Source organism: Arvicanthis niloticus, chromosome 6 (assembly GCF_011762505.2).
Source record: "Arvicanthis niloticus isolate mArvNil1 chromosome 6, mArvNil1.pat.X, whole genome shotgun sequence".
Classification (NCBI taxonomy): domain Eukaryota; kingdom Metazoa; phylum Chordata; class Mammalia; order Rodentia; family Muridae; genus Arvicanthis; species Arvicanthis niloticus.
In genome coordinates this window covers 47243516-47264165 of record NC_047663.1, presented here as the reverse complement: position 1 = coordinate 47264165, position 20650 = coordinate 47243516, and the positions used below count along the sequence as shown (strand labels likewise).

The 20650-nt window shown below is 48.2% G+C and overlaps 1 protein-coding gene across 8 annotated transcripts in view; it reads right to left on the bottom strand.

Moving 5' to 3' along the window:
- Positions 1-20650, bottom strand: part of Rap1gap2 (RAP1 GTPase activating protein 2) — a 219898-nt gene that overhangs the window by 130334 nt on the left and 68914 nt on the right. For 2 of the 8 annotated variants that reach the window (XM_034506214.2, XM_076936329.1), the window contains exon 1: positions 8541-8918. The exons of the other annotated variants lie outside the window; for them this stretch is intronic. In XM_034506214.2, coding sequence (XP_034362105.1) covers positions 8541-8647 — 107 coding nt within the window. In that variant the 5' untranslated portion in view covers positions 8648-8918. Of the gene's footprint in view, positions 1-8540; positions 8919-20650 lie in introns of those variants that run through there. 8 annotated transcript variants of the gene reach the window in all.

Here is a 20650-nt window from a genome sequence, read left to right as displayed (position 1 = left end):
ACACCATCCTCTTGAGAAAAGACCCCTGGGTTCCTACTCACACGCGCCAATGTGGAGCAGAGCACAGAGGCACACAACTGTAATTCTAGTCCTTGGGGGACAGAGAGAGAAGGATCAGGAGTTCAGATTAGCCTGGAGCTACACAGCAAGTTCCAAGTAAGCCTGAGCTACAAAGAAAGACCATGCTTTTGGAGACAGAAAAATAAGATCTGCGTTTCGTCTGTGTGGCGTCTACACAGGTCAGTGTGTATGCAGAGTTCTTGCGCTCTCGCCTTAAGATGTGCACCTTATCATGCACACAACCCTTCCATACATCCGTAAAGGCAGCACAGCATGCCCAGACAGCTTATGTCCAGCCAGGCACTGCAAAGGTGCTTATCTTAGGTTCTGAATGAACCCTTGCTATGGCTTGAATTTTCAAATCCCCCTGGGGGCTAGAGAGATGGCTCAGCACCCAAAAGGTGGCTCACAATCACCTATAACTCCGGTTCCAGGAGACCCGACGCCGTCTCCTGACATCCACAGGTACCAGGCACACATATTATACACATACATAAAGTAAAAATAAATAAATCTTTTGAAACGTCCCCGCTGTTAAGTCTTGTGTGTTTATTAAGGGTTTCATTGCCATCTGATGGGCTCCTGAGGTGTTACTGGAACAAGAGAACTCTGACATCATGGATGAGTCAGTCCGTTGACCTATTGGTAGTTGAATAGACCTAGGGGGTGGGGCGTAGTTTGAGGATGTAGGCAACTGGAGGCATGGCTTTGGAAAGGATACCTTGTCCCTGACCCTTCCTCTTCATCTGCTTGCCACTACTGTGACACGGTGAACAACTCTACTCCTGCCTAGCTACTCCTTCCCCACTCCACACTCTCTGCCAGGATGCTCCGCCCCTTCACAGGTCCATAACAATGGCAGTGGCTGACACCAAGTTAAAATACACCTTTCCTCCTTTATGCTGTTTCTCCTAGGCACAACTGACAAGATGACAACAAAACTGACTGCCATGGTTGAGTCAGGAGCACAGCCACACAGAATGTGGGAATGGACGTTTATAGTCCCAGGACTGGGGAGACTGAAGACATCAGATCCTAGTTTCCCAGACAAGACCCTGTTCTCAAAGCAGAGGACAACAAACAGTATTACACAGCCTCTCGAACCAGACCGGACCGGACCGTTAAAGCTCCCGACCAACGCTCCACTTCTAACTGCGCTTATCACTCCTCTTGGCCTCTGAGTCTCAGTTCCTCAAGAACAGAGGAAATAGCAAATAACTAGCAGAGCCTGGCAGGCTATAACTCAATCAGGGGCCTTGGGTTTAGTCCCCATCAGTCCCACTGCAAAGTAAAATAGAAAAAAAAAAAAAAAAAAAAAAAAAAAAAAAAAAAAACCTAGCAGAATTCATAAAGATGTACACATAAGCCCTTATAGCTCAAGGACTAAAAAATAGAAAGCTATAAAATGAATTGGTTTGGGACTGGTGAAGGTGGCTCAGTGGATAAAGCCCTTCCCCTGCAAGCATGAGGACCAGAGTTCGGATCCCCAGAACCCATGTCAAAGCATGGGCAGCCATAGCATCAAAATTCTAACACTTGGGAAACAAAGACTTGGGACTTCCCAGCCAAGCTGGTGAGTTAGCCTAGCAGCAATTGGTGAGCTACTTGGCTCAGCAAGAGACCTGCCTCAATAAAGGGGAAAGCAATGAAGACGGCCAGCATCATCCACTTTGGGCCCACACATGCAAAGGTGTGCACATACACACACACACGTGTGTACACACCATACACATATACACATACAAATAAATAACTTTTAAAAATGAAAATGAGGGCCAGAGAAAAGGTTCATGGGGTAAGGGTGTGTGCCACCAAGAGAGATGACCTACCTTGTATACTGAGACATTCCGTGGTAGAAGGAGTGAACAAATTCCCACAGAACTGACCTCTAACCTTTATGTGAACACTGTGGCATGTGCATGAAGAGCACACACATACACACAAAGACATACATGTAGAAATAAATAATAGAATCATGACCTATCAGTTTGTCACAAGAGCCATCCGCCCTCAGCAGTCCTGGGACGTTGGTGTTTTTGTGGTCCATTTTAGTCTGTAAGAATCTTCCCAAATCTCAGACATTTTCACACCACCTTCCCAATTTCCCCCAAATCCCAATATCACCTGACAATGACTTTCCTAGCACTTTTCTTTAAATTGACTTGCAATTTTTGACTTAAACAAATTTGCTTTTTTAAAATGTTATGTAACTTCCACGCATGGAAAACCAGCGTAGCTTGCCAGAATTCATTTTTTCAAAATAGCTATTAAAATAAAAAAGCACTTGTCCACCTGAAAACATCTTGCCTACCTCGGTTGCTTTTTATGGACTGGGTAGGCAAGAACCTCGGTTGGCAGGGGGTGGGGCTGTGGTTGAAGAGAGGCCTCATCTGAAAATGACTTAGACTCTTCCTGGGCCCTTGGGCAGCTCTCGCGTGCACAGAAGTGACTTTTGTTGGTTGAACCGAGCAGGCCTGGCAAGCCCTCTATTTGGCAGCACCATGGTAGGGAGCCATCTGTGCGCCATGCCGACTCCAAAGAGATAAAACTGTGCTTAGAGAGAAAGATACATTAGCTAATAGCAGTTGTTCACTCATTCAGACGCCCACCGGCCTCTCTGCCATAGGGGGAGAATATGCCTTTGCCTCTCACGAAGCAGCTCAGGACAGGAGCTCTCAGAATCCAGGGCCAAGCCTAGGGACGGTCAGGGCTGAGCCCAGTTCCTCATGCCTATGGGTCCCAACATCATGCACAGGCAGGAAAGGGATCGGAAGATGTATGAGAAGATGAGCCAGCGATTCTTTGCCTTTCTCCCTGAGATCTCACGAAATGACCTGAGATGAGAAAAGGGTACCCTACAACCTGCCTCAGAAAGGCACTACACCATCCATAGGCTGTTGGAGACCCAGGCTATGAGCACGTTTTACTTGGGGAAGCCACCACCTCTTAAACATCCCTCTACTCCTTCAACAAGTATCCTACTGAACATCTCCTGTTCTAGACAATGAAGATTCCGAAGTGACAAAGCCACTGGTCTCTATTCACATCCTAGAGAAAGTATCAGCCAATACAACTTTTATTGCATGAACTGCATATCAGCTCACATAAGCAGGACAAAATAAGTAAATCATAGCAAAGCAAGGGATACTAAAGTGAAGGCTTAGACTACCTGGCCATGGGAGCTTTGGAAGAAGATGGTGCAGGAGTCCAGTGGAGAAAGTAACAGTCAATTAAGTCACAAACAGCAGGTGCAAAGGGCCTGGGGCAAGAACATGCTGGTTTGTTTCAGGGACAGAAGGAAGGACTCTGTGACAGAAAAAGGATCATGGGGCGTGGTGAGAGGAGGTAAGGCTGCTGTTGGCTTTCCTCTGAGACAGAATAAAGAGCCGAGGGAACACAAAGCTTTTTTTCTATGGGTAAAAGACTTGATTTCACTCGACTATTGCAAACTCCTAGACAAGAGCTAGAAGCAAGCACACAAAATGGGACAGTAGACTCAATGCCACCACGCCTGTGGTGGTGCACACACCTAATCTCAATACTCAAGAGCTTGAGGCAGGAAGATTGACAGTTCAAACCACCCTGGGCTACAGAGTGAGACTCTGTCTCAAAACTAAACAGTAGCTCAAGAGAAATCAAATCAATTCATTTATGCCTTGGGTTCTGTCCATTAGACTCCAAAGGATCTGACTCTCAAATGCTCAGAAAAATTAATCATGGGAAATTGGTTAAAAGGAGATCTTTGTTCTTTGAAACAAGGACAGCTAACCAAGCAGGTGACATCCAAACATCAGACATGAAGAAGCGGGAGTCAGAAACCTTCAGAAACCGAAGGCCCCAGCCACCTCCCAGGACAAGAGCAAGCTTCCATGTCTTCAGGGCTGGGAAGTAGTTAGGTTCCTGCCCTGTGACACTTACAGCACTGGAACACTGAGGCTGGGAGGCCTGGGCTCTTGGACACCTCATAGGCTCAGACTTTACATCAACCAGCTGCTCACAGGGCTGTCTCCAAATCAAGTCTCCTGAACATCAGGTCCAAAGCTCAGGAACCCATAGCTGCTAGCTCACCAAAATAAACAGCAGATACCTGCAGCAGTTCAGTCAGGCAAGCACCTAAGGGTTCACCAAATTGAACCCTGACAGAGTCTGTAATCTAGACCTATATGATAACTCACAGATAACATGTCAGGTGGGAGAGCTCAGTAAACAACACCAGGATCACTGACCACAAACCCACCACTGTGGGAAACTTCATAAACTAACAATCCAAGCTAAGGTTATAGTTCTAAGAGTAAAGCACCTACCTGCTTAGTATGGGCAAGCCCCTGGGGTGGGGGGTGGGGGGGGTGGGGAACAAAGGAGGCAGAGAAGGCTCGTTCCTTCAATAAATAAGTTATAATAAATATAAAAAGAATTTGAAAAAAATATAGACTGAGAAGTACATTCATCTCGCCTGATTGTCTGAATCTTGACTGGGAAAACCTTTTATGACATGGAGAAATTATAATACTGACTAGCTAGATTATAGGATTATACTGTTGGGCTGGGAAGATGGCTCAGTGGTTCAAGGCACATGCAGAGGATGTGAGTTCAATCCCCAGCCTGGGGTCTGTGTGTCCCCACACTCACATCCGTGTTAAGCAAGCACTGAACTGCATCCTCAGCCCTCAGTCCACTTGGCTTTGAAACAGGGTCTGCCTAAATTGTCCAGGCTGGTCTTGAACTTACTCTGTAGCCCAGGAAAGTTTTGAACTTTTGATTCTTCTGCTTCAGCTTCCTGAGTAGCTGGGGTTGGAGGCCTGTGTGGCAAGGCCCACCTTCCCACAACCCTCATATAACCCTACAAAACGGTGCTCTGGGCCTCTCCCCCATCTACCTGGTGTAAAAGAAAGCAGGCTCTTCTCCATCAGCCCACGTTAAAGGAATTCTTTATACTGTGATTTCAAGCTACAGTATCAGAGAAGATGTCAGATCCATGTTCCCCCAAACGCAACACTGATCTGGCTACCTCCCCTATGACAGAAACCTTGCAGAGAGCCAAAAGGAGACAGAACCTCCAGGCTGTTCAAACTCTGGAAGAGGTCTGTTAAGACTGAATGAACCAGGCTGGTGAGACAGCTCAGAGGACAAATGCCTCTGCCAGCAAGACTGAGGGCCAGAGTTCAATCTCCAAAGCCCACATGGTAGAAGGAGAGGACTGACCCCAGCAAGTTGTCCTCTGAACTCTATTATCTTCTCCATGGCACATGTGAGCACACAAGCACACACACACACACACATACACACACACACACATACACACACACACACTAAGTATAATTTTTAAGACTGATAAACCCATGCACATTTCTAAAATGGGTAAATTGAGATTGGAGCTTTGAGCACATCTCTTAGGACCTACCAAGAGACTGTGGAAGAATCTCCTGGTGCCTGGCCTATAAGGCACCTGCCCTAAGACTATTTTCCCTGGCACGTCCATCAGCACTTTACTGTGTAAATATCTCCAAGCAGCATAGAAAAGAGATGACAAGGACCACTAGAACATCAGTACCAGCTAAACGTGACCATGTCAGCCCAGAAGGCAAAGAGCCCAGAGTCTTCTCTGCATATGCCTATCAATTAGGTGCTGGGAAGATCAATGGATAAATGGATCAAGCTTTCTGGAAGGATGGGGAGGGGCCAGAGTCTGAGCTGACCCCATGATGAGAGGAAATGGAAGGAAGAACTCTGTGAATTTAATACCCAGCACGTAGTTTGAGGAAGGCTTAGCAAGAGCTGGCAGCTGCCACCTGCCCCTAGATTCTCCATGGCCAATGGGCACCCACAGAGCGAGGGTCAATTGTGTGCGCCACACTGATTCCAGACACTTAAAGACACAAAAACTCCAGAATAAAGCAAGGGAAGAAACAAAAGCCACTTTGCACTAAGATAAAACCAATCCGCTCTGTGAGGAGGGTAAGTGCATGTTAGAGGCATCGGACTATAACAACAGAAGCACCAGATGAAGCTAAGGATGAAGGAAGACAACTACTGTCTGTCTGGTTGGCAGTCAACAGCTGAGAGCATCCAGAAAGGGCAGATCACCATGAGGCATCCTTGCCCCAGCAGACCTCTCCCTGCCCTGTGCTACTGTTACCTCATTGTATACCCCCGACCTATGCTATGCCCATCTCTCTGCCTCCTTTGCCTGTACACAGTATGCCTTGACCGCTACTGGTCAGGTTGTTACCACCAGACATTTTTTTCTTAGTCATAAAGAGCATAGGGCCTGTGAGAGATGGGAGTCATTCAAACCACGCCCCCTTCACCCTCAAGAGCACTGGAGACTTTTTGACTACATCGTCACCACATTATAGCACTTGAACCTAAGCAAGCCCTTGGTGTGCATCCAGAATGTGAGGCCCAAAGAACTGAAACCTACACCATTACCTCAAAGTCAATAGGTGGGTCCGGGCTCAAAGTTCTATGTTGTACAGGGGGCCTTCTACCCCACCACACATTGGTCAGGGGCTGGTTGGATGCATCTGCCTTCCACCTCCTGTCCTTGTGCTCAGGATGGAATCTACTGAAAAGTGCTCTACCACCCAGCCGTATTCCCGACCCTCCCTCATCTTTTGAAACAAAGGTTTACTAAGTAGCCCAGGCTTGTCCTGAATTCACTCTGAAGCTCAGATAGGTCTTAAACCTGTGATCCTCCAGCCTCAGCTTCCTGAGTAAGGTGGGACCACAGGCCTTGGCCATCAGGCCCAGATAAATTTGCACTTTTATGGCATACATTTTCTTTTTCTTTCCCCAAAGCAGGGCCTGAGACTAGCCACTCATCCATCCTTCTAGGGCCAGGGGGTTGGCCCACTAGTGCCTTCTCTACAGATTGTGTGGAAATAGGAAAGGAATCAGGGTGCAAGGGCAAAAGGGTCCCAAACCCAGAGCACTGGACTCCTGGTTCTCCCGGCAGCCTTTCTACTGGACACCAGTGCTCTCAACAGCAGACACCCCCAGTCCACCTGAAGGATCTCTGCCACACTCAGTGCCACGTACTTTTGTTTTTTAAGATTCTATTTTATTTTTACTTATGTGTCTATGTTGGGGGGTTGCACATGTGAATGAAGGCACCCCCCCCCCATTCTTCACTCTCCCCACACAAGGGTGCTGGGAACTGAACTAGGGTTCTCAGGAAGAACAGGAAGTGCTCTTAACCACTGAGCCATCTCTCCAGCCTCAACACTTAGATTCTTATTACAACTATTTTGAATGAACAGATGCATTCTGGGACTGCCTACCGTTAAATAATGCCTTACATTATTGCCACAAATGGAAAACTGAGTTCCGCTAATGGTAACCAAGAATGACTCCTCAAAACAAAAACAATCTCCCCTCTGGACAGATCCTTTCTCCCGCTGAAAGAACCTGAGCCAGCCCAGTCAGTCCTGGATTACAAAAGGAACATAAGCAAGAGTCTTAAAGGTGTTGAGGCCAGACTGCCACCATGCAGAAGCTTTTCCTTTGAAGGAATCATGAGGATGGGTAGAGAACTGGAAAGAACTTTCTTACCAAGTGACTCAATGTTATTTCATACTCAACCATCTTAATCATTTCCCTGGCGTCTCATCCTATGCTGTGGGAAACATCTCATTAATCCACATTTAGGAAAAATGGGAACAAGAAGGACCAGACATGACCTAGAACATATTCCTAAAGCCCTCTTCTTCGCTGCCCAGCATCCTCAGACACAGTCACCACCCAGACGTCTGTGACTGTGATGCCCTTGGGGGGCTATAAGGAGGTGCAATACCCACCCCAAAACTCCTCAAGCAGGACCCCTATAAGTCAGGCAGCCGGTTTCAGAAAAGGTAGGTTATGGTCATAACCTACAGGAGCAGCTCCCTGGGGTCGAATGGTTGTCAAGTCCGCATCTGGAGGCCGGAGCCCAGGCAGCTGCCTCAGAATCTACTCCCTACATCCCCACCACCACCATCAACTCCACACATTGCCCCCGCCCCTCCCCGACGCAGATGTCCAGGGTGTCCCTGAAATAGCCTAGAAAACAATCTTCAATGCCCAGTAGCAAACTGAAGAGCGAGCAATCGCAAGAAAAGAGTCAAAGAGGGGAACACCCAAAAGCAGACACGGTGGGGAGGCGGGGGCTGAGCCACCTCCAAACTTGGTCCTTGCCTGCCTGCCGGCACCCAAGCACAGAGCACGCGGAGCCAGGAAGGCAGCTCGCGAGCTCAGCCAACTTACAGAAAAGCTTGGGCTGAGCCAGGGACAGTAGCTCAAGACTCTCTACTCTGCAGACTTCGGGATGGGTACCGGGATCCGTAAAGGTCAGGTCTGGGGCCCCTCCGACTCTGCCAGTGTCCGGTCAGAGCCAGGCAGGCTTTTTTCCTATCCAATAAGGAGCCTAAAGGAAAAAGTCCACCCGAAAGACAAGTGGAATTCACCGCGAGCGAGGACAGGGGATCGGGCGCAGCCAGCTTTACCTTTTCTCTTTATTCTGTTTCCGAGATTTGTGCAGGAGTCCGATGAGCACCACGGCGGCTCGGATCCCCGCCTTTCGGCAATGCATCCTCCCTGCCGGCTGGGACATGGCGAGGCCGCCGGCGGTGCCCAGCCGCGCCCTCGCCTGCCGCGCGTCCCCGCCGACCCAGCTCCGCGCGCTCTGCGCTGCCCGCGCCCCGGTCCCTGCTGCCCGCCTCGCATGGGCCCCGCCCCGCCTAGGTGCGCCCGAGGGTCAGGTGACTGGGCGCTCACTTCCCGACGACCTTCAGCTTCTCCCTGGGGCCGGCGGGGCGGCCGGTGTCCGCTCCCCCAGCGCGGGCATTTCCGAGGCTCGCTCCGGGCGCGGCGGGCCAGCGGCTCCGGGCCTCCCGCTCCGACGCACCGCCCGCCCCGGCCCCGCCCCGGCCCCGCCTCCAGCGCTGGGGCTGCTGACTCCCCCAGCAGGCTGAGACCCTAGGGAGAGCAGTCGACCCGACCCATGAAGCAACCTTAGGGAACTCCGAGATAGAACTCGGGAGAGCAGGGAATCTGACCCAAGGGAGCGCAGGCAGCTCGACCTTAGCGAGCTCAGGCGTCTGAACTGGGGAAGATCAAGGTATCGGATAGCGAACTAAAGAAAGCTACTCGATCGCGCCGGGAGCTGCGGGGCTTGATGCCCGGATTCGCACTCTGCCCTGAGCGCACCGGCCCCGGCCTTTTCTCCCCTGTGCCCGGTGTCTGGATCCCTGTCTCCCGAGCCCAGGTCCCGGACCCCGCTGACTGGCTCAGACTCCCAAGCTGACAAGCTCTCATGCCAGCCCGCCGGGATGCTTCTCCGATGCTGTCACTGGCTTTATAGCAGAGGAGAAAAACACACTTGGAGAAGAAACGCGTGTCCACCACCCTCCCTCCGTCCCAGATAAACCGCCTTTTCCAGTGGCCACTACCAGGGCTTCCAACCCTGGGGTCCCACTTTAGGCAGTCCCGAGACCAGTAAAGAATGGGGCGGGGGTACTTGAGAAGGGCGATCAGGAAAGATGCTACCTCCCCTTCCACCACCTAGAGTCCGCGAAAGGATTGTCGTGAACGATGCTGGAAGAATCAGCCATGGTCAGCTCCCATTAACATTTCTTATTTAACCACACCAGGTGAGTAATCAACTTCGTTGCGGCTTGCCTCTTCTTAAAGGACCAGGTTAGCCAGTGAGCTTCGGGTCCTGAGGTCGCACCCACTCACTTGGACCCTCAGGTCCCCAGCACAGCATATGGGAGCTCCGTCCAGAGTTGAACACAGAACGCCTCGGCTCTTAGCTAAGAAAGAGGCAGTGTCCTGAGTCATAACAGAACCAGCCCCGGACCTCACTCTAGAGTCCCCTCCTTCATCGCTTCCATTCGCAGCGGGGCCTCCCAGCCCCCTTAGTCCTTGAAGCGTAACTAACTGCCTTGCCCCCTTGGGAGAGAGGAATCGGGCATGGAAGGGGTGGGGGTGAAAGGAATTAAAACAAACCAATTAGCCCATCTTTGGAAACAGCCCTGGTGGGGCCAAGAGGTCCCTTAACAATTTGCCTTGTTTTTTACACAGTCTGGTGTTCAAGCAAACAGAAAATACAGGAGGGAAGAGGACTGTATCAAAGAGCAGAGGGGGCTGCAAATGAACCCAGGACCCTGGGCTTCAGTAAAGACTCTCCAGTGAGCTCAGCTCCTCGCTACCACTAGAGCTGGGGCAGAGAGAAGCAGCCCCAAGGTGATTCCAAAATGCACCTGGTCTATTTATGAAGCATCCATTAGCGATGGCCTTGGGCCCTCTGAGCCTCCTGAGTGGTGGGGGATCACAGATACAGCCATGGACTTCTATTTATAACCAGACTGGAGTGACCCCCCCCCCCAGGCCCCACCCATGGGTTAGGCAGCTAGGCAGCTGCGAGGATTTCACCAGGGTGACTTCAGAATCTGCCTAGGGGAAAGAATAGGAAGTAAGTGCTCTCAAATAGGGAAACAAAAATAGCCTCTGCACAGGGTGCTGGGCCTCTGGAGCCCCTAGAAACATTTAGCACCTCCAGGATAATTGATGGACAGCTTCAGCTACGTGGCAAGGAGGGTGGCCCGGCATGGGGTCTATTTTATTCACACAAAGGGAAAGGTAAAAATCTGACTAGAAAGTCCGCCTGCAGCTGGTGAGCTGTGTAAACAGCTCCCACCCATCCCCCACTGCCTGGAAGTTAGTTCAGGTCAAGTGCACAGCAGGTACAAAGATGGTGCAAAAATCTCTCCATCACGTGGGTCCCATTATACATTCTTCTTTTGGGATTCTGGGCTCTCTCAGCTCCCACAAAGTCCCAATGTGGCTATTAAAAAAAAAAAAAGTTATCTCCAAAACACCAGCAACTTTCAGCTCTGGTTGTTGGAACATGGAGCCCTTGTATCCTTCCACCTGCTGCCAAGCCTGTCACCAACACGACTCCCCCACCACCCACAGCCCACCACAGCCATGTATGTACCTGACCCAGGAAACACAAAGGGGCAAGAAAACCAATGCCAAAGTCCCTCACACCTGTCTCTTCTAGGCTTGCTACTCTAGCAGCATCTATTAAACAAGATGAATCCAGTCTTGTTCAAGAGACAAGTGAGAGACAGAAATGGAAGACTATCCTCGGGCTATTGTTATCCAACCAGGTAACTGCAAAGAGCTAATACACACCTCACTGCACATGTCCATAAGAGTGGCCCAGACAGCGAGTGCCAGCATTGGCCATCCCGTACCACCTTCTTAACCTTTAGTCGGACTGTCAGTTATTTACTTCTACATGTGTTGTCATTGCATCAACTCACTTTTTTTTTCTGACATTGAAACATTGGTTTCAGTGTGATGAAAACAAGCAGGCTTATTAAACCAATCTCCATACTGATCTCGCTCATTCAGAAAAACAGGTGAGTTTGAAGTTTCAGCCAGACATTTGCACCAAACCAAGGCATGGTCTTTGAAGAAATCACATTTTGAAAGAGAAGTGGAAAAGGGACATTTTTCACATTAGTGACTGGAAAGTATTCTCGGGTCACTTTTGAGTAGACCGAGACATGGTCAATAAATATACTGAAGACAGGAGTCATCACAGAGGGGATCTCTTTCAGGGTCCCATCCCATCCCATGCCTTAACCCCAGCAGCATCCTCACTTATAGCCCACAGTCCTCGAAAACAAAGCGCCAGGCAGCCCCAGTGCAGGGGAAACCCAAAGGCTGGTGGGGCCTGGGAGGAGGAATGCAAGCAAGTTAATCATGAACAGAGGACAGACAGCTGCACGGCCACTCTCTGGGCCCATGAGTTCCCACACAGACACGCATGCCTACTCCTGAAGAAAAGGGCTCTCTGTGGCTGGAGACTGACTGCAGAAGCATATCCACGTGAAAGCCTTCCGTGGAAAGCAATCAGCACACCTGGTCTCAGAAAGTCCCCAGCTGACAACTCCCCACACACACACACACACACCTTAGGCTGGCCCTGCTCTGAAGCAAAGCGAAGAAAGAAAGAAAGATTCGGGCACCAGGAGGTTTTGAAGCCAGGGTAGGGCCAGATGTTTTCAGATGCAGTGCTCCTCCCTTTCAGCAGCTAACCTCTGCATCATCAAACCTTTAAGGAAAAGCAACAGTTAAAAAAAACAAAAAAACAAAAAACAAAAAACTTAAGGACTGGAGAGATGGCTCAGCGTTTAAGAGCCCTGTCTGCTGCTCCTTCAGAGGTACTGAATTCAATCCCCAGCAACCACATTGATGGCTCACAACCATCTATACTAGGATCTGATGCCCCCTTCTGGTATGCAGGTGTATATGCAGGTAGAGCACGCATGTACATTAGATAGCTAAATGAGACAGACAGAGAGAGAGAGAGAGAGAGAGAGAGAGAGAGAGAGAGAGAGAGAGAGAGAGAGAGAGAGAGAGAGAGAGAGAGGATTCTAGCTTTAAAAAAAATACCTCAGACAGCATAGTACAGCAACACCACACTCTGATACTTTGAGGGACATGTACATACACTCATTCCTGAAGAAATCACTCCTCAGCCTCCCTCTGGCACCTCACACTTTGACAAGGACCTCACATCTGTGCCCTATGACCCTAGTTGCTTTCCTTCTTGGCAGGTACACTAGCGCCCCCTCCTGGGCCACAACACGATCAGATGAGAAAAAGAAAGCATGAGAGGGAGACAGGAAAGCAGACGGAGGGTGGGAAGAGGGAAAGACTGAGAAGGTCATTCGAGGTGGGAGAGCAGTTTCCATTTTGAAATGAGAGAGAGGAAGAGTCTTTGCCAACACACCAACTCTCCTCCCAACAGCTAACAGCTCCTCCCTGGGCTGGCAAGCAGCCCCTAAAAGGGCCCATACCCACAGTGACAGCTACAGGAAGCCATCCACGGGCAAGACTCTAACCGAGCCTTAGGAACCGCTGCCCAAGCTCATGCTCCCAGAAACACACACCCCTGAAGCAGCAGTCCTGCAGGCAAACCATCCAACCAAGCAGAGGCCCCGCCCCAAGCCAGCTCTGATTTTTGGAAACAGGTCTAGGAAAGCCTGTGGCATTTCCGAACTCCTGGAAAAGGAAACCACACGGAGGAAACCCACAGAGGCTGCTCCAGCTGGGCATCCAGCCCTTCGCATCCCTTGGGTGCCCAGAGTCTAGGGAAAGCACTCAAGGTGTGATTTCAGTCAGAACTTTCCAGATATCTATTCAGGGGACCAGAAGAGTGTTTAGAAGGAAGAGAGGAATGCTTAAAATACTGCTTGGGTTTCTCAAAATACTTAAAATTCATATTCTCTCCCTCCCTCCATCCCTCCCTCCCTCCCTCCCTCCCTCCCTTGCAGATTTTTTGATTTTTGCTAAGCTGCATGACTGATTTTTCCCCATGCTGGGAACATTTGAATGAAATTCTTTGGAGTACCCAGTTTCTGATGAACATTAGACAGTGCTTTTTTAGCATGGAGGTTTCCCAGGGATCATTCCAGAAAAAAAAAAAAAAAAAAAAAAAAAAGAGCTTGTTTGGCCAAGTGGCCTACAGTGCTACCTTTCCCAGAGTCCACTGGTCCCCCATCTTATTGGTTACAAAACTCTCAGTGGCTACTACCTGTTAAGCCACTTGCAACCAACCACAGACTCTCCAGGGCTGAGGCAAGTCTCCAGAAGGCTGTCTCTCCATAATATTAGTAACATTGCTTAGCAACAACACCCTTCGAAGCAAGAACCAGCAGACTCTCCAAAAACCATCTCTGCCTGGCTCCACAAAGAACAGAGTAGATTCTAAGACATGTATTATTTATATACTATCTCACATGCCCAGTCACAGTCTGGGCTTGACTGTCTGGGAGATGAAGAATTATACCAATGTGACTTTGTGTTTGTTTGCTTGCTGTTACTGTAACGACCTTGGCTACACATTTCTTTTAGATTCCTGATGGCGTTGTCCTTTTCAAAGGCAATCTCATGTAACCTTTTCATGGTGATTCAAAAACCATTCGTATGGCTATCAGCTTCTAAGGTAAATTCTAGGTGCAGTTATGGGCTGACAACCACTGAGGTGAGTGGCCATTTGGACCTACTCTTAGTGGCCCCCAAATAACTTTTAAAATACTACAGCCTGAGAATTAACAGACTCCCACAGACAGACAGATCTAAATTGGGATTAGAAACCCACCTCCAGTTTTCGCTAACTGCATATCTCAGGCTAAGAACAAATTCTGAGCCTCTGTCTCTTCATCCCCGTGAACAAAGATTGCCACAGTGACGTACGTCCTAAGTCTACCATAAGGATTCAGTGATCACTGTAGGAGACTCATAAAGACTTGTATGAAAATATGTAAAGCAAATTTTATTCCAAATAGTCAAGTCTGAAAACGGCAAATGTGTCAATCAACAAACGTTGATCCACCCGGTGAAATGCCACTCAGTAACACAAAGGAACCAAAGCATGAAAGGTATGACTGCTTGGGTTCAAAACCATCAGGCAGGGTAGAAAAGGTACACACCCTTCATGGTTCCCTTCATAAGAAGTTTTAAAACAATCCCAGGTGCAAATTCATATCAGAACGAGGCACCTAACTGGAAGGTGTTTGTGGCTGTCGGTTGGTCACTGTGATTAGGTTTTAATGGCTTGGGCTTGCTGTGGGTCTTTAATAACTTTATTTTTTGAGATTATAATACATTAGAGCCAGGCAATGGTGGTGCACGCCTTTAATCCCAGCACTCTGGAGGCAGAAGCAAGTGGATCTCTGTGAGTTTGAGGCCAGCCTGGTCTACAGAGCAAGTTCTAGGACAGCCAGGGATACACAGAGAAACCCTGTCTCAAAAAACTAATGATGATGATGCAGCAATTACATCATTTCTCTCTTCCCTTTCCTCCTTAAAAAATCCTCTCAAGGACCACTCTCCTTTGCTCTATTTCAGATCTATGACTTCTTATTAATTATCATTACTCTGTGTGTGTGTGTGTGTGTGTGTGTGTGTGTGTGTGTGTGTGTCCCTAAACACACAACTACAATCTGCTCAGTTCCTATAATGTTGCTTGTATATGTGTGTTTTCAGGGCTGACCATTTGGTATTACACAAACAATTGTGTAATAATTGTTTTTTATTGTCTTCCCTGGGGAAGATACTTTCCCTGGCTCTCAGCTTTCCTTACTTGCCTGTAGGTCTCTGTATAAGGCTGAGGCCTTGTGAGCTGTCCCCTTACATGTCTGCAGGCATCATCTTTGTCCCAGGCGTGTTTAGACAGCCACATTAGTGTAACGTTACAGGTGTAACTTCTGAGTTTTCTAGGAGCATTCCTTAACAGTAACATTCCTTGTTCCTCTGACTCTGACAAGCGCCACCTCCTGAGCCTCAGGTGCAGCAGTTGTGCTGTGGACTGTTGGGAGTAGACTCCACAATGCCACACTTTGACTGGTTGTAGTTTCGGATCAAACTATTCTGTATCAGGATAGGGCAAAGTGTCAGTTTGACCAAAACATAGAATTACAAATAATTTGTTCATGCTACTTGGAGAAAGAGCAGAAGTGAATAACAATAAACATAGAAGTGTAGAATGGATCCAGGGATAAACAAAATACAAAGGTTGGAATGACTCTGGGAAAATGGACCAATGAGTAAAGTGCTTGCATACAAGCATCAGGACTTGAGTTCGGATCCCCAGCACCCATGTAAAAAGCAGGACACAGCAGTGTGAGCCCACAGCTCAGAGAATAGAGGCAGGATCCCTGGAAGCTCACTGGCAGAAAGCCTAGCTCAATCAATGAGACCCTGTTTCAAAAAAAAGTAATGTAGAAAGTAATTGAAGATGACAGCAGACATTGACCTCTGACCTCTACCTGATTTACATCACAGAGGGGGGGGGGAGGAGGAGGAGGAAGAGGAAGAAGAGCAAGAGAGAGAGAAAGAGAAGAGATACACACACACAGATATAAATTCACAAACAGATAGATACAAACACACACATACACATACTTTTTAAAATTAAATGCAGTATAGTTGAATTTGTGAGTTCACCCAGGAAGCTGAGGCAGAAGAACTGTGAACTGACACCAGACCAGGCTATGAAAAGAAAGAGGAACTGAAGACAGAAGACTCAAAAGAGCACTGGCTGCTCTTCCAAGAGGTCTGAGTTCAGTTCCTAGCAGCCTCACGTAGCAACTCACAACTATCCCTAACTCCAGTTGAGGGAATCTGATGCCCTCTTTTGATCTCTGAAGGCAGTGCATGTACATGGTACAGATACACATGCAGACATGACATTCACACAAAAGAAAAATAAATGAACCCTAAAAAAAAAAATAGGTGAGGGAGAAAGGAGAGATGGTGGGGAGAGGGAAGAAAGAAGGGAAAAAAGATGGAATATGAACAAGTAATTGTGGGGAGCCGAGAGAGGGCAGCTATCATCCTTGCAGCCATCTTGAGCCATATACCCTGACAAGAGGCTTGTTTACAATAGCCTACAACAGCTGAGCACACTCTGATAACATCTTGTTTTAGATACCCAAGATCTTTCCTTGGGTGTATGAGATTAAAGGTGTGTGACTTAAGGGCATGACTTAGAGATCAGATTTAGAGACAAGGCCTAAGGGTATGACTTAAAGGCATGACTTAAAGGCGTGGCTTAGAAGTGAGACATATAAAAAGAGAGAGGCAGACAGAAGAAAGCAACAGATTATTAGGCACTCGAAAGTACAACTTGGAACTAGGAATTAGGTTAGAGAGTACAACTTGGAGTACAACTTGGAGTAGGAACTAGGCATTGAGGAAGAAGACTAATTAGACATTAGGCACTTAGCACTTGGAAGAAGAAACTTGGAACTTGGAGGCACTAGGGACTAGGAACTAGGGACTAGGAACTCAAGACTTGGAGAGAAGAAGAGAGACTGAAGAATAAATGGGATTGAATCACACTCTGTCTGGCCTCCATTCTTCGAGTCCATCTTCACTCTCTCTTGCTGAACCCCGACCCTCGGACTGGAGCAGCTTGGAGCAGTGCAACCTCTAACAGTTTAACCCCCAAGGCTTTTGGCAGTGTGGGTTCCAACATTGATAGAGCCGTCCACAACATTTTTGGCCTGTAAACGTAGGGCAGCTCGGGCCACAACAGGTAATTTCTGAAGTAAGGAAAGGGTCCAGGAGTTGATGTCATGACTTTATTAGCTTCGTGTTGCTGGGAAATTTTACAATTAAAAAAAAAAATTAAGAGCCGGGTGTAGTAACACCAGCCTTTAATCCCAGAATTAGAGAGGCAGAGACAGGTGGATCTCTATGAGTTCAAGGCCAACCTTGTCTGCAGAATGAATTCCAGGACAGCCAGAGCTAAGCAGAGACACCTTGTCCCAAAAAAATGTCATAGTGGAGGAAATGGCCAGTAGTTGTTATCTCAGAAATTGTGACTTCCATTGTTTCCTTTGTAGCGTCCTTTGATTCACAACTTTTATGTAAAGACTATATATCAGTTTTTCAAATCAAACAAAAAACTGGGTCCACGACTGTGGCTAGAGGCACAGCGCTTATCTAACACACACCATAAGAATGAATAAATATCAAAAAGATGAGAATGCACACGGAGGCATCTTGCCAGTGACCTGTAATTCCTGTGTTCGTATTAAACCAGGTGAGCAGCGCACTTGTCTCTACTGCTCATGGGCAACCAAAGGCAGGCGCCTTCTGACACCACCACCACCATCCCCGCCCAGTAATGCCTCTGTCTCCCATTTGTCCTCCTGCCTGGACCGTCTTTGTAACATTCAAGAACTTTAGGGAAGACTGGCATGTGGGGACCCATGTCTCCTAAGTCGGAGCACACAAAGTGCACACAGAAATGGGTGCAGGGCAGACAGTACAAGCCAAGAGCAATCACAGTGGGACCACTGGCTGTCTTTGATTAAACCTTATAGCCAAACACAGGTTCTGCCAGCAGATCCACAGGCTGGTACCACATCCACCCCGTCCCTGCTGGATTCTAGTCTATTTCCCAGTGGTCTGAACTACTCTCTTTCTCCAACTGTTCCCTAAGAAGGTTGGGGGGCTGGGTATGCCTTTCCTGGAGGAAATTGTCCCTTACTCATGAGTGGAATTAAAGCCCTTCTGCTCAAGCACAGGCTTCCTCCCCCACGGACACTGGACTCTAACTCACTGATGTGTTGATAGATCCTTCACACCCTGACATCAAATCCTTTTAGCCTAAAAGACCAACACCAAGTTCACCTTTGGTGCTTTGCCGGTGCAGGCTGAGTGGAGAGCCACTCTGAGCAGCTGCACCTTGCACTAAGTTTTCTCCCAAGCTTGCTTTCCCAGGCCCTTCAGGTTCCTCCAGCTGTCTAACCTGAGTCACCCCTGTTGTAACCAAAGCTCTCTTTTTGTTAGCAGCACTTTTCTCTCCCTTGGGGGTTAACTGCTTCTAGTTGTTTCTTCACTGACCCTCCCCACATCAGAAGGAGCCCTCAGCATCTGCACATGCTGGCTTGCTTTCCTTTGACTTGGAAGCCAGATGCTCTTAGTTCCCATCCATTCTCTGAGATACCCACTTCACACTATCACCTGTCACCAGACAGGTTCAAGGACTATGAAAAAAAATTAAAATACCTCCCCCAAACAGATCTGGGGTGGGGGGCTAGTTCAAGAGTATCTTCAGGGAAACAATACCACTGCTGACAGAAAAATGGCTCTGAGGTTTCCCTTTAGGAAAAGGAGTGGGTGGAGGGAGAATCCATTCATCAATTTACAGTCATGTACTTTGGTAAGCTGCAAACGCTGGCTGAGGTTTTTCTTTCTCATACTCCTTTCTGCTTAGGGAAGGTCCTCCCAAGCAAGAAGAAAAGGGATGTAGACTGGTGGGGGGGGGCAGGGAGGATGGCGGGGGTGGGGGGGTGCTGACACCTGGCCTAGGCCACAGGTATCTGTCACCTTATCTACCCAGAAAGATCACTGTGCCAGCTGTACACACGCACAAGCCACCAGTTCCCACCCGACTTCACTCTGCTGAGCTCTATACAAGGCCCAGCCATTTTGTCCTTTGTATCTTTCTACAAGTGTGACCACAGAGCCCCAGCGCAAGTAAGACTTGTGAGCTCTGCTTCCTCCTCTCTGCTGTCGGTTTTTTGTTTGTTTGTTTTGTTGTTGTTGTTGTTGTTGTTGTTGTTGTTGTTGTTTTGGTAGAAGCCCTATAGAGAGTCAGAGACAAAGACAGACAGACACACAGATAGAGACAGAGAAAGGAAGGAAAAGCATTTAAATCTTCCCTCCAGAGCTAGGTATAATGGCACTACCAGTACTTAGAAAGCAGAGGCAAACTGACCTTTGGGAGTTCAAGGCCACCCTGGTCTACATAGTGAGACCTTGTCTCAACTAAAAATAAACAAACAACAAAAACAATTTCTCTCCAGGCACATGGGGTTACAAAGGATGGGTCCACATATAAAAATAACAAAAGGTCTAAAGTTTGCTGAAACTCTCCTTATGAACACGTTAAATCCGTGTCAAGGTTCAGGGGAGCTAGGCTGGTGACGATACTCTGCGCACACTCTCCTTCCAACATTTTGTCAGTAGATTCTTCTAAAGAAAGTGCCCAGGCAAGGCCAGCAGTGACCTTCATGTGACCTCACATCCATCACAAGAGCACAGTTCCTCAGAGCTGAGGAAGCAAAACCTATGATGCTTTTCATAAAGAATCAGGACCTGAGGCCGCCTGAGCCTCACTCACACTGAACCCCCAAGGCAGGAGGTTCAGTGGAGGCTACAGCCAAGCAGCTGGTCCAGAATACAGAACAAAAAGAAACATCCAATGAATGAGCTGGGTGACTGGAGGGTTTTCATTTTTGTTTGTTTGTTTGTTTGCTTACTTGCTTCCTCAGACTGACCTCAACTGGCTACATAGCTGAAGCTGGCCTTGAACTCCTGATCCTGCTACCTCCACTTCCAAAGAGCTGGGATCACAGGTGCCTGCTGTCACTCCTTTCTGTGTTATTTATTTTTTGAGACTGGGTGTTTGCTCTACAGCCCTGACTGGCTTGGAGCATACACTCTTCTTGCCCCTCTTTCCCAGGGGTTGAGATTTCAGGTGTAAGCTACAACGCTAGCTCAAAAATAGCATGTTTCTTCTGGATTCTAGAAAGTAGGATGTATTTTTAAAATTCTTTTGGGGGGGGGAGGGGTTGGAGAGATGGCTCAGCAGTTAAGAGCTCTGACTGCTCTTCCAGAGGTCCTGAGTTTAATTCCCAGCAACCACATGGTGCCTCACAACCATCTGTAATGGGACCCGATTCTGGTGTGTTTGAAGACAGTGACAGTGTACTCATATACATAAAATAAATCTTTAAAAAAATATTATTTTGGCAAAATAGAAGACTAAGGGTCTATCTCGGCATTATTAAGAGTGCCTGCCTAGCACGCTGGAGGCCCTGGGTTCTATCCCCAGCACAGGGGAAGGAAGGAAATGGGGGAACTAACTTATTTCTCAGTCACAAGTGGCAGGCCAAGTCTGTGTCTTATCCAGGCAGGCATTAACCAGCTGGCCGACTTGGGTCCCTTCCCCTTACTGGAGGAAATGAGAAAACACTGAAACAACCCAGGGATGTGGGGTGAACCAGCAGACACATAT